Source organism: Myotis nattereri (genome assembly GCF_964212035.1).
Source record: "Myotis nattereri genome assembly, chromosome: 1".
NCBI lineage: Eukaryota > Metazoa > Chordata > Mammalia > Chiroptera > Vespertilionidae > Myotis > Myotis nattereri.
In genome coordinates this window covers 55,203,656-55,223,495 of record NC_138075.1, presented here as the reverse complement: position 1 = coordinate 55,223,495, position 19,840 = coordinate 55,203,656, and the positions used below count along the sequence as shown (strand labels likewise).

The 19,840-nt window shown below is 39.3% G+C and overlaps 3 protein-coding genes across 4 annotated transcripts in view; 1 reads left to right on the top strand and 2 right to left on the bottom strand.

Annotated features, from left to right (window-relative positions):
* The window catches only part of CCPG1 (cell cycle progression 1), a 48,238-nt gene extending 46,137 nt beyond the window's left edge, over positions 1-2,101 (bottom strand). The window contains exon 1 of the mRNA XM_081093181.1: positions 1,960-2,101. The gene's annotated coding sequence lies outside the window, so the exon portion shown is untranslated. The remainder of the gene's footprint in view (positions 1-1,959) is intronic.
* Positions 2,102-2,402: 301 nt separating this feature from the next.
* Positions 2,403-8,233, top strand: PIERCE2 (piercer of microtubule wall 2). The gene is made up of 2 exons (XM_081083996.1): positions 2,403-2,490; positions 7,829-8,233. The coding sequence occupies exons 1-2, from the start codon at positions 2,476-2,478 to the stop codon at positions 8,165-8,167; spliced, it is 354 nt and encodes a 117-aa protein (XP_080940122.1). The 5' UTR covers positions 2,403-2,475; the 3' UTR covers positions 8,168-8,233.
* A 4,780-nt stretch (positions 8,234-13,013) lies between these two features.
* Positions 13,014-19,840, bottom strand: part of DNAAF4 (dynein axonemal assembly factor 4) — a gene marked incomplete at its 5' end in the record, with an annotated part of 30,469 nt that continues 23,642 nt past the window's right edge. For both annotated transcript variants that reach the window (XM_081112073.1, XM_081112074.1), the window contains 3 exons: positions 13,014-13,145; positions 15,418-15,523; positions 16,559-16,712. In XM_081112073.1, coding sequence (XP_080968199.1) covers positions 13,036-13,145; positions 15,418-15,523; positions 16,559-16,712 — 370 coding nt within the window. In that variant the 3' untranslated portion in view covers positions 13,014-13,035. The remainder of the gene's footprint in view (positions 13,146-15,417; positions 15,524-16,558; positions 16,713-19,840) is intronic.

The window sequence follows — 19,840 nt, the reverse complement described above, 5'->3', positions numbered from 1 at the left end:
TGTAATTTCACTTTTATAATTAAAACTATCCTTTCAGTCTTATTTCTGAGGACCAAAAAGGGACCACATATTAAACCTGACAAGTTCAGGGGAGGTCTTTGGTCACAACATACCTTTGCAATTTCTGGCTAATTTCCTTTTACCAGACCCCTCACTGCATCAGAGCAGAGACCACAAAACCCCATTGTTATTGTTACCGTGTTGTTAACTGCTAATTATCCTATATCCACAAATGTAAAAGTATGTGTCTATTTATTTTACTCTTTATCCAATCCCAGAGATTTCCCTGCTTTGCTTTCTCCCACTTTAGTAATACTCTATTATCAATGGATTTCATGTAATCCTTATTCCTCCTCCTTTGATTAGAATGTACCAAGTAAGGTGCAAAGCTGCCATTCTCTGGAGCATTTTCTCAATCCGCTGAGATTTTGCTTCCCAGCAACTGTCTCAATTTGGCTCAAACACATAAAAACTCTACAGGTTTAAACGTTTCTTACATTGACATTTCAAAGGCATACAATTGCTCTACATTCTATGTAGTTTACAAAATTAGAATCACACTATTCTCTAACCTGTTTTACTTAAAAATTACTATTTCGCACATTTAAGAATGATTTTAAACATTGTAAATGATTTTAACAGCTTCTTTAATTCGAATCCCATCCTTAGGTAAGGGTTAAATTTATGTTTTAAAAGAATACCCCCCCCTTCCGGGCCAATGTGGCTCACTGGTTGAGCATGCCCCATGAACCAGGAGGTCACGGTTAGGTGCCAATCTGTGCACATTGGCAGGGTTGCAGGCTCGATCCCCAGTAGGGGGTGTGCAGGAGATAGCGGATCAATGATTCTTTCTCATCACTGATGTTTCAATAAAAACCTATTTTTTTAAAAAAGAATTAGAATTCTGTTAACTTCGTAATAATAGGTAATTAATTAGTTAATTTAAAAATAAATACCCCCCTCCCCCCCCCCCCCCCCCCGCAACACACACACACATACTTCCTCTTTCCCTTCCCTTTTAGGCTCAGAGCTCAGGAAATAATAATAAACCATTCACACTAGGATGGTGTGATAAATATCACCGAAAATTTGGAGCCTAATAATATTAAAACCTTAAGCCAAAGGATATGATGGGCTAATAGTGACATTTCAAGCACTATCCAAAGGATGCGACCTTACTGGAAAATACAAGTCTCCTAAAATTCGTAATACCCGTTCTAGCTACAAGAAAACTCCGTTCCGTTTTTTCAATAAAGCTACAGTGAAGCAGTGTAAATTTCATCCCCGCAACAAAGTACCTTAATGGACTGAGTTCGTTAAAACTGGCACTCCCACTGGCAGAGTTGGATTCATCAAACAAGGGAAACATGTAAGGTTTGCAAGGCACTCTATGGAGAGCTAATCCAGCAGATTTCTCGATTAGAAGGCCGACGCTAACGGGGGCCGCTGGAGGAGGACACGGATATGGAGCGCCTGGTGTACGAGCAGAAATCTCACCTGCACTATTTAATACTTAATTTTTCTATTCCTGGCATCACGGGGCTCAAACGTCACCAAAAAAAGATGGGCCGGCTGAAAACCCGGCAGGGTGACGCACGTAACATCTCACCATATGGATTCTCACCCGAGCCAGCCCAGGGGAGGAAGGAGAGTCCCCGAGCCGCACGCTTCCCCCGCACCTTGAGCGAGCGCAGCGCTGGGGTCTGCACGTGGCAGTCGGAGGCTGCACGACCACCAGACCCGACGCCCCAGGAACCGACACTGGCTCTTTGCAGACTCTGGTTCCGAGGCCACCGGTGCGGCCACACGCACCAGGCGGCAGGAGTCGAACTCCGAGCTCAGCCTCAGAGGAGACCGCGCGAATGCCTCCGCCAGGCGTATGAGCCGCGGGTGCCAGCCAGGGCCCTGACAGGTGGCCGCGACTCCTCTCCTGGGGCCCAAACCCACCCCGGGCCGTACCTGAAGGGGCAGCGCCACCTCCGCCCCAAAGTGCTGGCTGTTGCGGTGGCGTTGGTCACAGCTCTGAGCCCAGTGACGCCTCTAATAAAAACAACAACCTGCTCGCAGGCGTCCGCTCCCGAGAGGAGGCGGCCGGCGGAGCGCCGCAGCGCATGCTGGGACTCGTAGTCTCGCCGCCCGCCTTGCTTCGGGGGGCAGCGGAGGGAAGAACTACGACTCCCGAAGAACAGTGCAGCCCGCCGCGGGGAGACGGCAGGAAGCCACGAGTCTCATAACATCCGGGCCCGGGCGCTCTAAAGGCGGAGAGGCGCCGCGGTAGGTTGCTATGGAGACGGGCTGCTACAATCGCTCCAAAGGATTCATGGTTTCAACCCTGAGGACTGCCCGGGATTTTGATCCAGCCCATGTTTTCCCTTCTCTTTCAGGCTTTAATTGGGTGTGCATAAAAAGCCGCATCCTTTGGCCGCCTCGTCATCCGCTGAAGAAAAAGACTGCCTTTGACGAAAAAAGAAAGATATGGAGAATGACCGGGTATGGCTCAGTGGGTTTGGACAGAGGGCTAAATGTTTTTGAATGTTCATCTACTTTGCTTTAAATTTGGGGCATCCACCCTAAAAAAAAAACAAAAACAAAAAAACCAACAATAACAACAAACAATACCTTTCTAGGCAGCCACTGAGCTACACAGATGCAAATGTGCAATGTTGAATTAAGCCAGAATTGCTCTAAAGGTATAAAGATGATTGGGGATGGTATGCAACTCGTACCGTATGGCGAACCATGAGGTGATGGCTTTGAACAACAACAAAAAATGTACCTTGTTCATTTTTCATTTATTTACATTGTACCTTGCTCAAATACGAGCTACAAAAGGTAGGTGCACTCATACTGTTGATGGAAACTAGAAAGCTAAGCTTTAACTGTCCCCCAATTGTGGAAGAAATAAAAAAGTTAACAAAAACATTAACAAGAAAGATGGTGGGCCTCGACAGAAACAAAAGGTGTCTCAAACTTACACTTTTGTGTGTTTTTTTGCTTTGGACGTTACTATTGTTAACATCAACTGTGACACCAAAAAAGAAAAAAAACACAATTTTATAATTACAGCTTCTCTAAGAAATATTTTTTAAAAATATACTTTTATTGATTTAAGAGAGAGGAAGGGAGAGGGAGAAACATCAATGATGAGAGAGAATCATTGATAGGCCGCCTCCTGCACGCCCCCTTCTGGGGATAGGCCTACAGCCCGGGCATGTGTCCTTGACCCTAATCAAACCCGGGCCCTGACATTGCTCTATCCACTGAGCAAAACCAGCTAGGGCTAAGAAATATTTTTATTATTTCAATGGCTTCTATATTTTTTAATATGTGTTTATACTGAAGGACTTTGAAAAATTAAAGTGGCCCGGCTTTTTCTAATTCTAGGAAAGCCTTACAAATTAAATTAGTAAGAAAGCTACTATCATCTATTTGTAGGATTGTATTCTTTCCCAAGCCAATTCTACAACATAGTCAATTTTAAAATAATCATTTACAATTTTAATTTACCTTTTTATCCTTAAGTAAAAAACAGTTGCTGACCCCATACATAACTGACAGAGAACTTAAAATAATCATTTTATTATTCTTTATATTAGACCAGTGATGGCGAACCTTTTGAGCTCGGCGTGTCAGCATTTTGAAAAACCCTAACTTAACTCTGGTGCCGTGTCACATATAGAAATTTTTTGATATTTGCAACCATAGTAAAACAAAGACTTATATTTTTGATATTTATTTTATATATTTAAATGCCATTTAACAAAGAAAAATCAACCAAGAAAAATGAGTGTCACAGGTTCGCCATCACTGTATTAGACTATTTTGTTTAGTTTTATTTTTTTATATATATATATTTATATTTTATTGATTTTTTAAAGAGAGGAAGGGAGAGAGATAGAAACATCGATGAGAGAGAAACATTGATCAGCTGCCTCCTGCACATCTCCTACTGGGGATGTGTCCGCAACCCAGGTACATGCCCTTGACCGGAATCGAACCTGGGACCCTTCAGTCCGCAGGCCAACGCTCTATCCACTGAGCCAAACCGGTTTTGGCTGTTTAGTTTTATTTTAAACTGTATACAGTTTGAACTCCACATTTAAGAATATGAGATTTGAGGAGGGTGAACCCAAATAAGAAAGCTGCAGTGAGGGCCTATGACAAAAAAGTAAAAGTAGTGTGTATTTTGTTTCTAAGTCTATAAAACATTTGTGAATTATCCTGGAGGTCTAAAAGATTTAGGTAGACACTAATTTCCAGATTGTGTGATATAAATTATACCAACAAAGTTTATCAGCTAACTTATCCTCTATTTTAACTAGATTTGGTTTTCTGTATTACATTTTGCACCAAAGCTGATCAGAATTTAGAACCAGAAGTAGAGGGTGATTTGATGAGAGTCCTCTGTGAAAGAGGTTCTCCTGGGCAACCTGACTGGGTGTCCATAAATTAGAGTTGGTATTTTTCCCCACAAATCACAGGGCAGTCACCTTCCACCTAAGAGGCTTTCCCTGTGCAGAGGTAACCTAGACATTTTGAGAAAAGCTGTCCTGTTGATACACCATAGGATGCTGGGAGTTTATTATCATCCAATGTCTGTGCTCTTGATATTTAAAAAAAATTAATAGGCAGCATCAAAAAGAATAAATAGCAAAATCTGATGAGTTCTATTTCTAATTTTGCCAGCTTCCTATAAGATATATGAGTATTAACTGAATATTAGTAAACTAGAGGTCCGGTGCATGAATTTTTGCATGGGTAGGGTCCCTAGGCCTGGCTGGTGATCAGGGACGATCGGGGCCTGCTGGCTGCCAGCTGGGGCCTCCCTTCCTGGCTGCTGGCTGCCGGCCGGTGCCTTCCTTCATTCTACACCACCCTCTGGTGGTCAGCACACATCATAGCGATCGATCGATCGAACTCCCTGTCTCCTGGCTGAACTCCCAAGGGGACACTTTGCATATTAGCCTTTTATATATATAGATTGTAGTATACTAATATAGTGTTGTTAACCTGTAAATTTCAGAACTGAATTCTGGAAGAGCATACAAAAGCATTGAGGTAAACGTGCAAAAAAGAAAACGATTAAAAATGATTCCATTTTACATAGCAATTTATCTTTACATCCAATTTTCTTTCAGTATATATACCTTCATAAGCACAGACTAAGGCAGCTTTTTAAAACCAATTTTACATATGATATACAAAAGGGAAATGATAATGATGCAGGGTTGGATCATAGGTTGATAATCATTTAAATCTGAACAAAGGAAAAGAAAGTGTACTAAATACTTCACATTTGCAGATTTGAACTCAAGCCTTTACAACTAATAGGTTCTGAACATTAGTAAATTTAACTTTGCTGAGACATTATACAGAACTAGAGGCCCAATGCACGAAATTCGTGCAAGGGGCCTGGCCCCCACCACCGCCGTGACGGGGGGCCCCTGCTGCCGCAGCTTCGTCCAGAAGGACATCCGGTCTAATTAGCATATTACACTTTTATTATTATAGATAACCCAGGAATTCAGGGTGAGTTGGGTTACACTAAGAGGAACCTAACTAATCTGATCCAAGTATGCAACTCAGAAAAGGCTTTGTCCTCACATTAGTTTGACAGAACAGCTCTATAAACATTTTTATCTCCTTTTAGAGTTGAAGAAGCAGATTATATGCTTGCTAATTTTAAGGATTTAGAAGTCTTAAAGGGTCTCAGTTTCATGAATCACAATCTGCTGTAGTGAGTTCCTTAAATATTTTGGATATTGATCCTTTATCAGATGTATCATTGCCAAGTATGTTCTCCCATACAGTTGGCTCCATTTTCATTTTGTTGATGGTTTCTTTAATTTTTGGCATTTTTATTATATGTCTGGGCATGGGCCTGTTTGGATTCTTCTTGCTTGAGACTTTCTGTGCCTCCTGAACTTGTATGACTTTTTCCTTCACCAGGTTAGGGAAGAGTTCTGCCATTATTACTTCTAACAAGTTCTCTATCCTTTGCTCACTTTATTCCCCTTCTGGCACTCCTATGATCCAAATATTGTTACGTTTTATGTTGTCTCACAGCTTCCTTAAGCTGTCCTGTTTTTTAATTGTTGTTTTTTTTTTTTTGGTTCTCTGATGGAGTTCTAATTCACTGATTCAATCCTTGGCTTCCCCTAATCGGCTGTGTATTCCTCCCAATGTGTTCTTTATTAGCGTTATGTCATTCTTCATTTCAGACTGTTCTTTTTTCATAATTACTATGTCTTTTCTCATGCTGTTGAGCATACTTGCCATCATTATTCTGAACTCTATCTGATCAGTTTCTTATTTCCATTTCATTTAGCTCTTCTGGAGAATTCTCTTGCATTTAGGGCTTTTTTTGTCTCACCACTTTGGCTGCCTGTTTGGGTTTGTGTCTGTGTATTAGGTAGATCTGCTACAACTCCAAATCTCTAGTGCAGGACAATGTCAGAAGCTGTTTGTGACTGGCCCTAAGTACCCTGTTAGGAGCTCTCAGCAATCCACAACTTGTGTCTTCCTCTGCTGGGGCTAGGTGCCTTTTGAAAGTCCAAGATGTGCAGCAGGGTCTGCTTTATCTAGCCCCAGGCCCAGAAGGAGACCAGGCAAAGACTCAAAGCCTCCAGAGATCCACCTCTACCTGCAGTGGGATTGACACTGATTAACCTCAGGCTATTGACCACTGGGTTGGACGAGAAGTCTTCCAACAGGGTGGCGCAACTGCCTTCCCCTAGGCAAAAACCACTTGGACAGGAAAGTACTGCCAGAGAAAGATGTCCTCAGCAGCATGAGTGAATGACTCAGCACAGGAAACCAAGTTGGCTGCCCTCTAAGCTCCAAACCCAGAGCCCCCAACCCTGGACTCTACTCACACTCCTCCAGTCCACTCTGCCCTCTCCCTGCCGGGCCCAAGGTGAGTGGCTGCACATAAAATTTTGTGCATTGGCCCTTTAAGAGGGTGTGTGAATTTCAAGCCATCTCTCCCTGGCAGGCAGCAAACCTGCTGCTTTTCACAGCCAGATATTATGTGGGCACCTTTCTCAGTTCTGGTGCTCTGGGCTGGGGAGCCAAGCTTGGGGTTTAGACCCCAGAGTTCTCAGTGGGAACCCCCCACAGTTGAGATATCCTTCCTGCACTTCAGCTACTGTCCCTGGGAGCCCGGCCAGCCCTTTCATACCTCCGCACTTCCTACCAGTCTCTATGCAGTCTCCACTTTCCCTCCTTGGTTATCAAGGTTCTCTCCAGCTAGTCTTCAGATGATTTTTTGGGTTGGTTTTCTGTATTTTAGTTGTATTTCCAGTTTGGTCCTGGGAGAGTGTCAGTGTAGCTTCCACTTACTCTGCTGACATTTTGGATCTTTCTGTCCATTTTTTAATCGGACCATTGTTTGGTGTGGGTTTTTTGCTTTTGAATTATATGAGTTCCTTGTATACATTTTTTAATAACCTCTTATCGGATATATAGTTTGCAGACATTTTCTCCCATTCTTTAAGTTGTTGTCTCATTCTGTTCATGGTTTCCTATGCTGTGTACAGACTTTTTGGTTTGATATAGTCCCACTTGTTTATTTCTGCATGTGTTACTTGTGCTTTTGGTGTCACATCCAAAAAACTGTTGTGAAGACTAGTGAGTTTTTTTCCTGTTTTTTCCCTAGAGTTTTGCAGTTTCAGGCCTTACATTTAAGTCTTCATTTTGAGTAAATTTTTTTGAGTTAATTTTTGTGAGTGGTATTAAAATTAGGGCTGGGGCTAAGTTTAATAGTTTTGGGGTTTCCCCCCACCAACAACTTTATAATTGAGAATGATTTTATGTGTTTATATTTTAGGATAAGAAAAGTACTTTAGCTTCAACTTCAGACACAGAAATGAAACCTCAACAACTGCCTACTTGTGTGAACCCTGGCAATCCTGTGTTTTCATGTATGTTGGATCCAAAAACACTCCTTACAGCTACCTCACTATCAGAGCCTAAGATGATTATGTATAAAACCAATTCAAGTACTTATGGTGAATGTTTACCTACACCACAGTTTTTTCCCTGCATTTATACTCCAAAAGAGCAAGAATTTTCAAGGCATATCAGAGCTACGGGATTTTATCAAAATAACACTCTAAATACTGCACCTGACAAAACCAGAACCTATAATTTTCAACATCCTCTATGAAAATATATTCCTTTGTATGTTTAACAGAAAATATACTCAGAAAAAAAAATGAGTTTTAAGTCTAAGGCTAGAATACCTAATTGGGAATATGGAAAGATTTTAATTTTAAAAAATATTTTAAAGAAATAAAGTATTTCAACTGATAACTGAGTGACATTGACTTCTTAAAAATGTGTTAGAATAGCAGAATAAAAGGTAGAAGCATTTTTGTACATCTTAGCTTTATTTAGTTCATGTATTCCACAATCTTAAAAAAAACTTTCATGATCTCATTTGTCTACTGGATATATTTATTAAGACAAAGGAACATAGGAGCTCTAAGAAAAAGATTGAATTAAGGAAGACTCTGACCAGTAATTTCCCACTTGTGTGTTATTTCACGTAATGGCTTAGAACCTGGGGAAATGTTAATTCCCTCTGCTAGGCTCATGGAAGAGAGGACATTTTTTCCCCATTTTTTAAAATTGATTAGAGAGAGAAACATCAATTTGTTGTTTCACTTATTTATATATTCATTGGTTGCTTCTTGTATGGGCCCTGACTGGAGATTGAACCCACAACCTTGTTGGATCAGGATGACGATCTAACCAACTGAGCTACCCTGATAGGGTGAGAGGACTTGTTATTCATTCATTCATTCACCAAGTAATTATTTTTAAATTGATTTTAGATTGGAAGGGAGAGAGAGAAACATCAATGATGAGAGAGACTCATTGATGGGCTGCCTCCTACACCCCGCACTGGGGATCAAGCTGCAACCCAGGCAAGTGCCCTGACTGGGAATCAAATTGTGACCTCCTGGTTCATAGGTCAGTGCTCAACCACTGAGCCACACTGGCCAAGCCAGCAAGTAGTTATTGAACCCCTACTTATGGTAGACACTATACTATGTAAATATACATACTATAAAAAAAAAGACATTTATGTATGTTACTTTTGTTGTTTTGTTACCAGAAAAGGGCCTGGCCCTGATCAGGTCTACCTAGGGCCACTGGTAGTGTGTGGGTTCTTGACTTCGTGCAGGAAAGATTTCATAGTATGAGTCCAGATGGTTTTTAGAGGACATTTATTAAAGCTGGGTCAGTGAAACAAGGAAGGGCCTAGGATAGACGAAGCAATGGGAGAGGGACTAGGTGGGGGAATTGACCTAGACTGGCCTGCTTTGGCTTACTGGGAAGTCAGAGAAAGGGGGCATTGGGGAATAAAATATTCTAAAATATTTATGTTTATACGGGGTGTCCCAATATATATATAAACACGGTTTGAATAATTATAAGGCAATGTTTATTTAAAATACTTTCTGAAAGTTTGCGTTACACCAATTCATTTTTGCAGATGACCTACATTAGTACCCGTTTTCGCTAACTGAAAGAAATCCAGAGAGGATTTTTGTTTTTATCAAAAACTGTTACTGTCACTGTTTCTATTTTTCTCTTTGTTTTAGGCTCAGGATATTAACATCAATTAGGATGAATAATCTTGTGAGTCACTAGGGGATCAGAAAAGCTTGACCACCTATTTACAAAAATGGCTTGATGTGAGGAAAGAGCCCATTCACTCTGCAGCTTCACGAAATTCTTTCAGATACCCCCAAATTTGTTATTCGGTAATGGCACAAGCAAGAAGAGAAATTGGTTCTGTTCACTTCCTCTAAATTGAGGCTCTGCACAAGATTTTCAGACAAATAATGCAACAGAATTTGAATGTACTAGTCTTTTCTCTACTTAAATTATACAAACCATTTTCTCCTCTGTAGATGTAACAAGTGGAGTCAACTTTTTAATATATAATATATAGTTATTAGCCTAATGTTCTTTACTATGGCAGGTGGTTAGGCCTTTTGTTTTGTTGTTATTGCTAAAATTCTCATATGAATATCTCCAAATCGAGCAGCATATTATCTGGAATGCCATTATGTAGTCATTCAGTGCCTATTAAAGTCTAGGGACTACTAGGCACTAAGAGCCTGCCCTCATGAAGTTTAGATTCTAGTAAGTCCTAACAGGGGAAAACAGATTTAAAAACATGTATAAACATGTATACATATATAATGTAAATATTTTAAAATATTTATTTATATGGGGTGTCCCCAAAAATGTATCTCACACTTTGAATAATTATGAAGGCAATGTTTATTAAAACATTTTCAAAATTGAGCTATCAGTTGTTAAAGTGTGTATACATTTTTGTGGACATCCTGTATATGTAACACATACATGTTAAACATGTATTTACATACATATAGACAAATATTTTATAAATTATGCATGTATATTTACATGTAAATATATCTATACTAATGGCCCAGGGCACAGATTCGTGCACATTGAAAGGAAATTAATTAGAAGGTGGCCGATGGGGTGGGACTGGGCGAGAAGGGCCGGACACGCCCTGGAGCCAACCTCCTGCAGCCCCTCCCCGGCCGGCCACACCTGGGGTGGAGCATGGCTGGAAGGGCGTCTGTGGAGTGAGCGGGATCCCTCCGGCAGGTGGGGTCCCTCAGCCTGGCCTGCGGGGATGGGGCCGAAACCAGCTCTGTGACATCCCCCAAGGGGTCCCGGAGTGCAAGAGGGCACTCTGCAAAGTTGCTGTCATACAGGGTGTGGAACGCAAACACAAGTGAGCAGTAAACCAGATTCAGAGCCGACAGTGCCCCAGAACCAACATAACCCACGGCTGAAGGTGGAATCACGCAGCCCCAGGAGGAATTGGGCTTCCTCTTCTCTGGTTTTGGGGTGCATCACCCGAGAACCACAGCTGAGCGTCTGCCCCCTGGTGGTCAGTGTGCATCATACCTATCGGCCGGGTGGACAGTGGCTTAGCCTTTTATATATATAGTTATGTGTAATGCATGCATTTATTTTATATATATATTTTACATGTAAATATCTGTATATATGACTATATGTATGAAACATGCCAGGTGATAAGTGTTATGGAAAAAAATAAATAGGGTTAGGAGAGAGGGAGTGCTCGGGCAAGAAGTTATTTTAGGTAGTCAGTCAAGGAAGGTCTCTGATAAGGTCTGCTCACAGCCCTGAAGGAAGTGAAGGGACTATGTGAGGAAAATCAGCTGTTGCTGTAACCAATACCAAGGTTCAGCTGCCTGCCACCACAAAAACCAAACTGATGACACAGGCTAGTAAGCCAGGACAAGCAGAATAAGGACACTGAGATAGTTAAACAGCAGTTTGCAGCCATCTACAAAATCTCGATGCCAAGCAGTTGTAGCCATCCAGTAAATCCTATCGTCCTTAAACCAGGGACACTTAAGAGTAAATGGTTTGCACTTCTCCCCAACCAGAGGGTGAATAGCTTAAATCACCCCACTCAGGAAGACAGCTGAAATCCAATTAGTGTCATTTTGCCAACCACACCCAAGGACAAATGAAGTTACGAGAATAAACCTCATTCTGTTGCATTTTTTATTGAGATCCTCCCATAACACCTCCCCTAAATGCTCAGCCTTTAAAACCCTTCAAAACGAAGGTGCTCTCCCTCCCAGGAACATACCCATGCCTCCCCTCCTACTTTTCTCCTAAACTCGAAGGGACCAGGAGGGCAATAGGCTGCAGCAATTTGTCCCAGACAAATCCCGTGAACCTGTCCCCGAGGCCTCCTTTTCTCATGTCTATTTGATTTTTAGACCAGCCAAAAGAACCATGAGGCTAGAGAAAAGTTTCTCCGCCCCTACATAAGCGCCTAGCACTTGGAATTCCCAAAGGTGTCAAAGTCTTAGACAAGTGCCAAGCCCATCTTTATTTTCTTGCATCCAATTGTGATAAGCCTAAGTATTTCAAGTTGGTGGAGGCCCTTTATTGGAAAGAAGCCTGTTGCGTAGAATTGGATACATGATGCCATGAAACATTCCACTCATCAAACTAATTCTCCTTTGTTCCCATTCCATGTTTGCCAAGCAACTTTATGATTTGATTTGCCACATACATCTGCCAATAACATAACATTCTAACTAAACATTTTACCTTTTGTTCTTTTTTTTCCTGGGGTACTTGAAAATACTAGAAAATGTATCTTTACCAGACAGTGTTTGAATGTGAAAATAAGATATTCCAAATAGCTATTTTACTAGGTTGGACTGATCCAACCTCAAACAACAGGTGGTAGAGACATTAAAAGAAAAAAAAAAAAGAGCCCTAGCTGGTTTGGCTCGGTGGATAACGTGTCAGACTGTGGACTAAATGGTCCTTGGTTCAGTTCTGGTCAAGGGCACGTACCTTGATTGCAGGCTCCTGGCCCTGGTCAGGGGCATGCGGGAGACAACTAATCAATGTGTGTCTGTCACATCAATGTTTCTCTCTGTCTCTCCCTCTCCCTTCCACTCTCTAAAATAGAAAAAATATCCTCAGGTGAGTATAAGAAAAATAAATAAAACAGGTCCTGTGCACTTGGAAACTATGTGAAAACATCAGTACTGATTTTACCAAAGTCAACCAGTCAGACAAATAGAATATTTAATACAGACAAAATACTTTTTAAACACAATCTCTAATTTTAAAATTTTGCCTTATTAAAAATGAATCAGTAAGTGTCTTGGTAATCATCATACCAACAAATATTTTATTGGTTATAAGGGCAAGCTGAATTCAGTAACAAAAATATGTAACTAAATTATATATTAATATAAAGAGATAAAGAATTGAAATAGATTATTTTGATTTACTTAACCAGAGACCATGCATCTCAAACATAAATTTGTAATATTTTTCCTTCCAACAGCACTAGAACACTAAAATAAAGTGATTCTGCACAATTACCCATAACATGTACAAAGATTCCCAATGCCTCCAGTTATTTTGAAAAAACTCTAAACAAAACTCATTACAATACCTAGTTGCTTCCAGGAGTCATTAAGATTTTACTTCTGTTCCTTGAATTATGTCCCGAATCTTCTCAGCATCATTTTGTACAATTTTGTTGGACGGATCAATCTTAAGTGCAGCTTCATAATCCTGTAGGCCTATATTTATATAGCAATAATGATCAAGAAAATATTTCATAAATACTTACTTGTATTATCTAGACAATATATATTTTTAAATATTTTTAGAGAGAGAGGAAGGAAGGGGGGAGAGAGAAACATGGATGAGAGAGAAACCTCAATTGGCTGCCTCCTACCCACTGCCTAGTGGGGTTGATGCCTGAAGCCTGGCCATGTGCCCTGATCAGGAATCCACTAGGCAAACTCTCTTGGTGCATGGGATGATGCTCAACCAACTGAGCCACACCGGCCAGGGCTTAGACAATATTTTTTAAAAATACAAATAACCACCAAGGATATGGCTCAGGACCAGTACCAGGCTTTAAATCAGATTCACATCTTCACACACATGGCAGTAGCTCTAACAGACTGCAGAAATTTTTCCGTGATTTTGCGAATAATTATAATGAGTTCATTCAGGATTCAGTAAGAAGCAGTTATTTCAAATTCAAGAACAAATAAGCTAAAAGCTTAAATTCATTAAAGCATGAACAGAATCAATAAAAGTCATATAATGAAAGGACATTTTTATCGCCTCAATGAAAAAGTAATAAATGGGCCCTGCCCAGGTAGCTCAGTTGGTTGGAGCTTCCTCCCATGTACCCAGAGGTTATGGATTCGATTCCTGGTTGGGGCTTGTAAGGAGGCATCTGATCAATGATTCTCTCACATTGATGCTTCTCTCTCTCTCTCTCCCTTCCTCTCTCTAAAATCAATTTAAAAATATCCACAGGTTGAAGATTTTTTTTAAAAAAAGTAATAAATGGCATCTTATTTAGAAATTCTAAATTTCTAAAAATAATTTTGGTAGACAATTCATACTTTATATAATTCATAAACTGTAGTTTATGGTGTGTTTTTTTTCCTGTAGTTATAGCTACAGAATTCCTTTGAGGAAAATTGGTTAAGAAAGAAAGCATTGTGGATGGGTTGGTAAATCATTACCAATAAAACAGTAGGAAGAATTTCTTTGGGAGGAAGGAAACTTGAGTTCTAAGTGCTGTATTGATTTGCCATGCTACTTCAGACAAATCACTTAACTTTTCCAACCCTTCATTTTCTCATCTTTAGCTCAAAAAAGCCTGATGCTACTATAATTTGAAAAGATAGTTTTATAATGTTTCATTCCTGTCTTGGTATTTTTTTATCCTCATGAAGCTAGATAAGATACTATATTAGCATATATACATAATATAAATGCTTTGGTTAGAAAAATCTTCTAAAAATGGCAGTAATAAGTTTAAAAATGAACTCAGAAATAATAAAACTTTTAAAGGCTAGAGTCCATTAGGCCTTGAATGAAGGGAAGCTAAAAAACCATCTGGGAAGGAGGTATGGGAAAAGGAGAACTGAAGATGAAACCTCGCTACTACAATATTTTGCCTTTGGAACAACGTGAGTAGCTAACTGTAAATAAGCCCTAAATACATTAAAAATGTAAAATAATAACAATTAAATAAGTGAGATGGCTTCGATACACATAGGGCTTAGTTACAAACCTTAGTACAGTGTTACACATATATACATAACAAGTGCTTGCTTCGGCAGCACACATACTAAAATTGGAACATACAGAGATTAGCATGTTCCATATTTAAAAAAAACAAAAAACACACAAACATATGTAATAATAATACATTGTGGTAGATCAGTTATTTCTGAGCACATGCATGTGTGTGACCAAAGAAGCTCATTTTAAAATTTCCATTATATCATAAGTGAGTCATTTATATCCTATATCACACATCTTTTCATGGAAAAGTTGATATCACAGCATTTCCTAGATCTACACTTGTTCACATCTTGTTCTAACTCCCTTATATAAGAACCAATTGTTAAAATATTTCAAAAAATTTATGTCAGATAAGTTACAAAGATTAAATAAAGTCATAAAAATATAAAATAATGGCCGAAACCGGTTTGGCTCAGTGGATAGAGCGTCAGCTTGCGGACTGAGGGGTCCCAGGTTCGATTCCGGTCAAGGGCATTGTACCTGGGTTGCGGGCACATCCCCAGTAGGAGATGTGCAGGAGGCAGCTGATCGATGTTTCTCTCTCATCGATGTTTCTAACTCTCTATCTCTCTCCCTTCCTCTCTGTAAAAAATCAATAAAATATATTTAAAATATATATATAGATATATATATATATAAAATAATGGAGTTCTAAACAGTCATGATCTTAAATAAGCCTAATAACATTTTTTTCCAGAGTATAATTTGAAACTTGAAACATCTCTTTCATTTTCTTACCTTCTACATACAATTCTAGTTGACAGAATGCTGTTCCACGTCGTACGTATGCCTTCATTCTTGCATTAGCATTGTCTGCAACAGGTGGTGTCAATAATTCTAGTGCCTTACAAAATAATAATAATAATAAGGGGAAAACATAACTTTCTAATTCAAATCTAAACAAAAATATGGTAAAAACTTTAACTTTAAAAACAAGCCTCAAGCTCTCACCCACCTAAACTTTTGGCTTAGCTACTATAGGAATTTATTAAATACATATATTTATGTTGAGCAATTTAAGGAATTGTTCAATTGTTCCTATATGAGACTCATACCCCTCTTCTCCAAAGTTTTAATTCGGTTCATCATCTGAAATCTCTAAAGCTTTATCTTTACTAGCAAGAATGATTAAGTAGCATTTTTGGCTCTTTATATTCAAATTAGATGATTCAGTTTATTCGTTTATTCAGTAAGTATTTGTTTATGTACAAAATTGTTCTAGTAAAGGGAAAACTAGATTTAAAAATATTGTCAGATGGTCAGTAGCTTAATGAGATCAGAGTATGAGGACTTAGTCGTTTCTTCCATATCCTCAATTTCAAGAACCCACATAAGAGATTTTTGCATTGATTTTCCCTTCAAACAAGTTACTTTGATATGAAAAAAAAACCTAGCAGTGTAAGATAATGACATATCAGTAATGAAAATTAGGATATACTAAGTTACTCTGAAAATGTGAAAACAATTATTGAGATAGGCTTTTACTGTGCAAGCGGCAGTGATACCAAGTATTTTTCCTTCCACCTTGTATTATGTGTCCAAAATTTTAATAAGAAAAAGGGTGAGCACAAACTGACAGCAATTTGCTCATTTCCATGTGAATTTCAACTGATAGACCAAAGCAATTTAGTAGCAATTGATAGGGGATTTCTAATCTAACTTAAAGGCTCAAGAAACTTGTCCATGCAAAAAAAATACATAAATAAATTTTTTTCCCCCGAAAAAAAAATGTAATAAACACGATGATTGTTAAAATCCTTTATTATTTAAATAATTCTCAATTATTTAAGTTTGACACATAAAAGGTAAGGTCATCATTTACACCAATAAATAGGAGTATAACAATTTTAAAGTATCATATGTAGATAAATATATATACCTTAGAAGAATCTTCGATGGCCTTGTGTAAGTTTTTTAATTTTAGGTGGCAAGCAGCCCGATTCAGATACAATAGTGGAATCTTAGTATTTAGTCTTATGGCTAAGTTGTATGCATTAATAGCTGCCAAATAGTTTTCTGTTGCAAACAATTTGCTAATGAGACAAAAACAAAACAAAAATAAACAATATTAATATTGAAACAGAAACACAGAAATAATATCTAATGATATTTGGCAAAGGGAATGGCTTACCTCCTTTTCTATTCCCTGTATAATGGAGGTTACAGGCTATACTGACTCCACATACATCAGGATGTAATCAGCATGACCTCACCCCTACCTCCAAGGGTAGACATAAGTAGTCTAAGGTCATACACACATTTCCATCCTCCTTGCTACAATGATTGACTCAGGGATGGTGCTATAACCTAACTTGGTCTATTCAGAATGAAGCCTGTTGCCCTAGCCGGTTTGGCTCAGTGGATAGCATCGGCCTGCAGACAGACAGAAGGGTCCCAGATTTGATTCTGGTCAAGGGCACATGCCTGGGTTGTGGGCTCAATCCCCAGTGTGGGGCATGCAGGAGGCATCCAATAAATGATTCCTTCTCATCATTGATGTTTCTCTCTCTCTCTTCCTCTTTTTTCTTCTCTGAAATCAATAAAAATATATTTTTTTAAAAAAAAGAAAAGAGAATGAAGCCTGTGACTTTGTTTCCAAAGTTAGAGCATGCAAAATTGGATAAACTCCCCCTGCTGGGTGCAAATGAAGAAAGCACACAGCCCAAACCGTGGCTGAGCTTTTTTAATATATACATTTTTTATTGATTTTAGAGAGAGGAAGGAAGAGATAGAAAGACAGAAACACCAATGAGAGAGAAACATCAATTGGCTGCCTCCTGCACACACCCGAATGGGAATCTAGCCCAAAACCAGGGCATGTTCTCTGATCCGGAATCAAACCAGCAACCTTTTGGTGCACAGGATGACCTTCAACTAACTGAACCACACCAGCAGGGCTACATTCTTTTATTAAAAACAAAACAAAACAAAACAAAACACTGGTTCATTTTTTTTTTTGCACGTTTACACATTTTTTGTTGTTCATTTTTATTTTAATTTATTTTTGCATTTTTTAAATTTATTTCAGATAGGAAGAGGGAGAGAGAGAAACATCAATGATGAGAGAGAATCATTGATCTGCTGCCTCCTGCACACCTCCTACTGGAGACTGAACCTGCAACCAGGGCATGTGCCCTGACCAGGAATCGAACTGTGACCTCCTGGTTCATAGGTCAATGTTCAACCACTGAGGCACACAAGCCAGGCAGGGCTACATTTTTTAAAGTTCAATACTACTTTAAATAACCAAAAACAGTCTGAACTCAGAAATAGTCAAGTTTCAAGAGAAAAAAAATTAAACCTCTGTCTAAAATATAATCTTTGAACACAAAATTTAAACAGAGAAGCTAATGCCCAGTCAGCATGGCTCAGTGGTTGAGTATCGATCTATGAACCAGGAGGTCACAGTTTGATTCGCGATCAGGGCACATGCCCAGGTTGTGGACTTGATCCCCAGTAGGTGGCATGCAGGAGCCAGACAATCAATGATTCTCTCTCATCATTGATGTTTCTATCTCCTTCTCTCTCTCTCTCTTCCTTTCTAAAATCAATAAAAAATATATTTAAAAAAATAAAATAATAAATACATAAACAGAGTAGCTAATAACCATCAAGTCTACCCAGATGCCCTAAATAAGGCAATGCTAATGAAAAGAATTATGCAAAAGCACTCATTTAATACATATTGAACGCTTATTGTATTCAAGAGACATGGACAATTGCAAACTCCTCTAATTTTTAGAAAGAAACATTCTAACTGGCAATGGCCAAAAGTGTCAAACATTCTGTACAACAGCTGAGTGTGGGAGAAGCAACAAAAGCAGGAGTGTTAAGAAAGAAGCAAAGTGGAGGGAAGTAATGAAAGGAAAAAAGAGAGAAATCAGAAGTAGTGGGGCTTAGAAACTGGAATAGGGGTAGGGAGCAACACGTTCCAACGGAAGACAGAATGGCTTTGTTTTGTGGGCAATAGTACCCACGTGTCCCCCAAAGGACTTTGACAGGCCTGGTCTCCTTCAACATCTTGTCTGGGTATAAAATATACGTGGGCATCTCAAGAGCTTCTGAAACTGATATGTGTGCCTTAGGCACGTCAACCACTGCAATTTAGCACTCAGGGTAGAAGGAGGAAAAGGATATGACATAAAAACAAAATGACAAGTCAGGCCATAATAGGTGCACTGCAACACAATATTATGGGCTGTAAAACTCATATAAACAAGCAACTGAACAGAATTATAATTACATCAAAGAAGTCATCTTAGAATATGAAATCTAAACATCTTTCAGTCAGGCAAAAGGTAGCAGCATAAATAACTCATAAACAAACAGAGCTTTAAAATGCAGCAAAGCAAGGCATATTTGGCCGCTCTGTACTAAACGTAGGCAGGTATGAGGGGCTGTTGGGAGGCAGTTCTAAGTGAGTCTCCCACATGTCTTATGTCAGATCCACTGACAGATTTTGTATGGGACAGACAAAAGATGTCTGTATAGCAGACAACCTTGAAAGACAAAAATAGTGTCTCTTTCTGGGGCAAAGAGCAGATTTGTTGTTGCTCAGTAAGATATAGACAATAACTCCCTGCAAGGCAAAGGTTGGACAGGTTTGCTCACAATCTTATAGAAAACTGTACTCCCTAAGCTTAGCCTTCTCCGCTGTGGTGCTAACCTACTGTGTGTATAGCATTCACCCAGCCCCACCTCTGCACTGGCCTTGTGAGACTTGAGGGACAAAAGGAACCAACATCAATGAAGCTCACACTGCTTGCCATGCCTTGAATAATGAAGTCCTTTGTCTTTGACACACGAGTCTCCTGTCTTCCACCAGCATCCACTAAACTGTGGTAGCTAACTTGTTACTGTCTTGCTAAGGCATGGACCCAAACCAAAGTATTACAAAGAAATTCAATTTGGCAAGTAGAACCGAAAGCTGTGTTGGGAGAAGGTATTAACAGGTGGCAGACAATCAGCATCAAAAAGTTCAACATGAGGGAAACTAGACTTTGGGTGGTGAGCACACAATAGAGTATACAGATGTCAAATTATAATGTTGTGCACCTGAAAATGATATAATATTATTAACCAATGATACCTCAATAAGTTTAATTTCTTAAAAGTCCAACATAAAATAAAAGGACATCCAGACAGGAAGGTAAAAATCCAT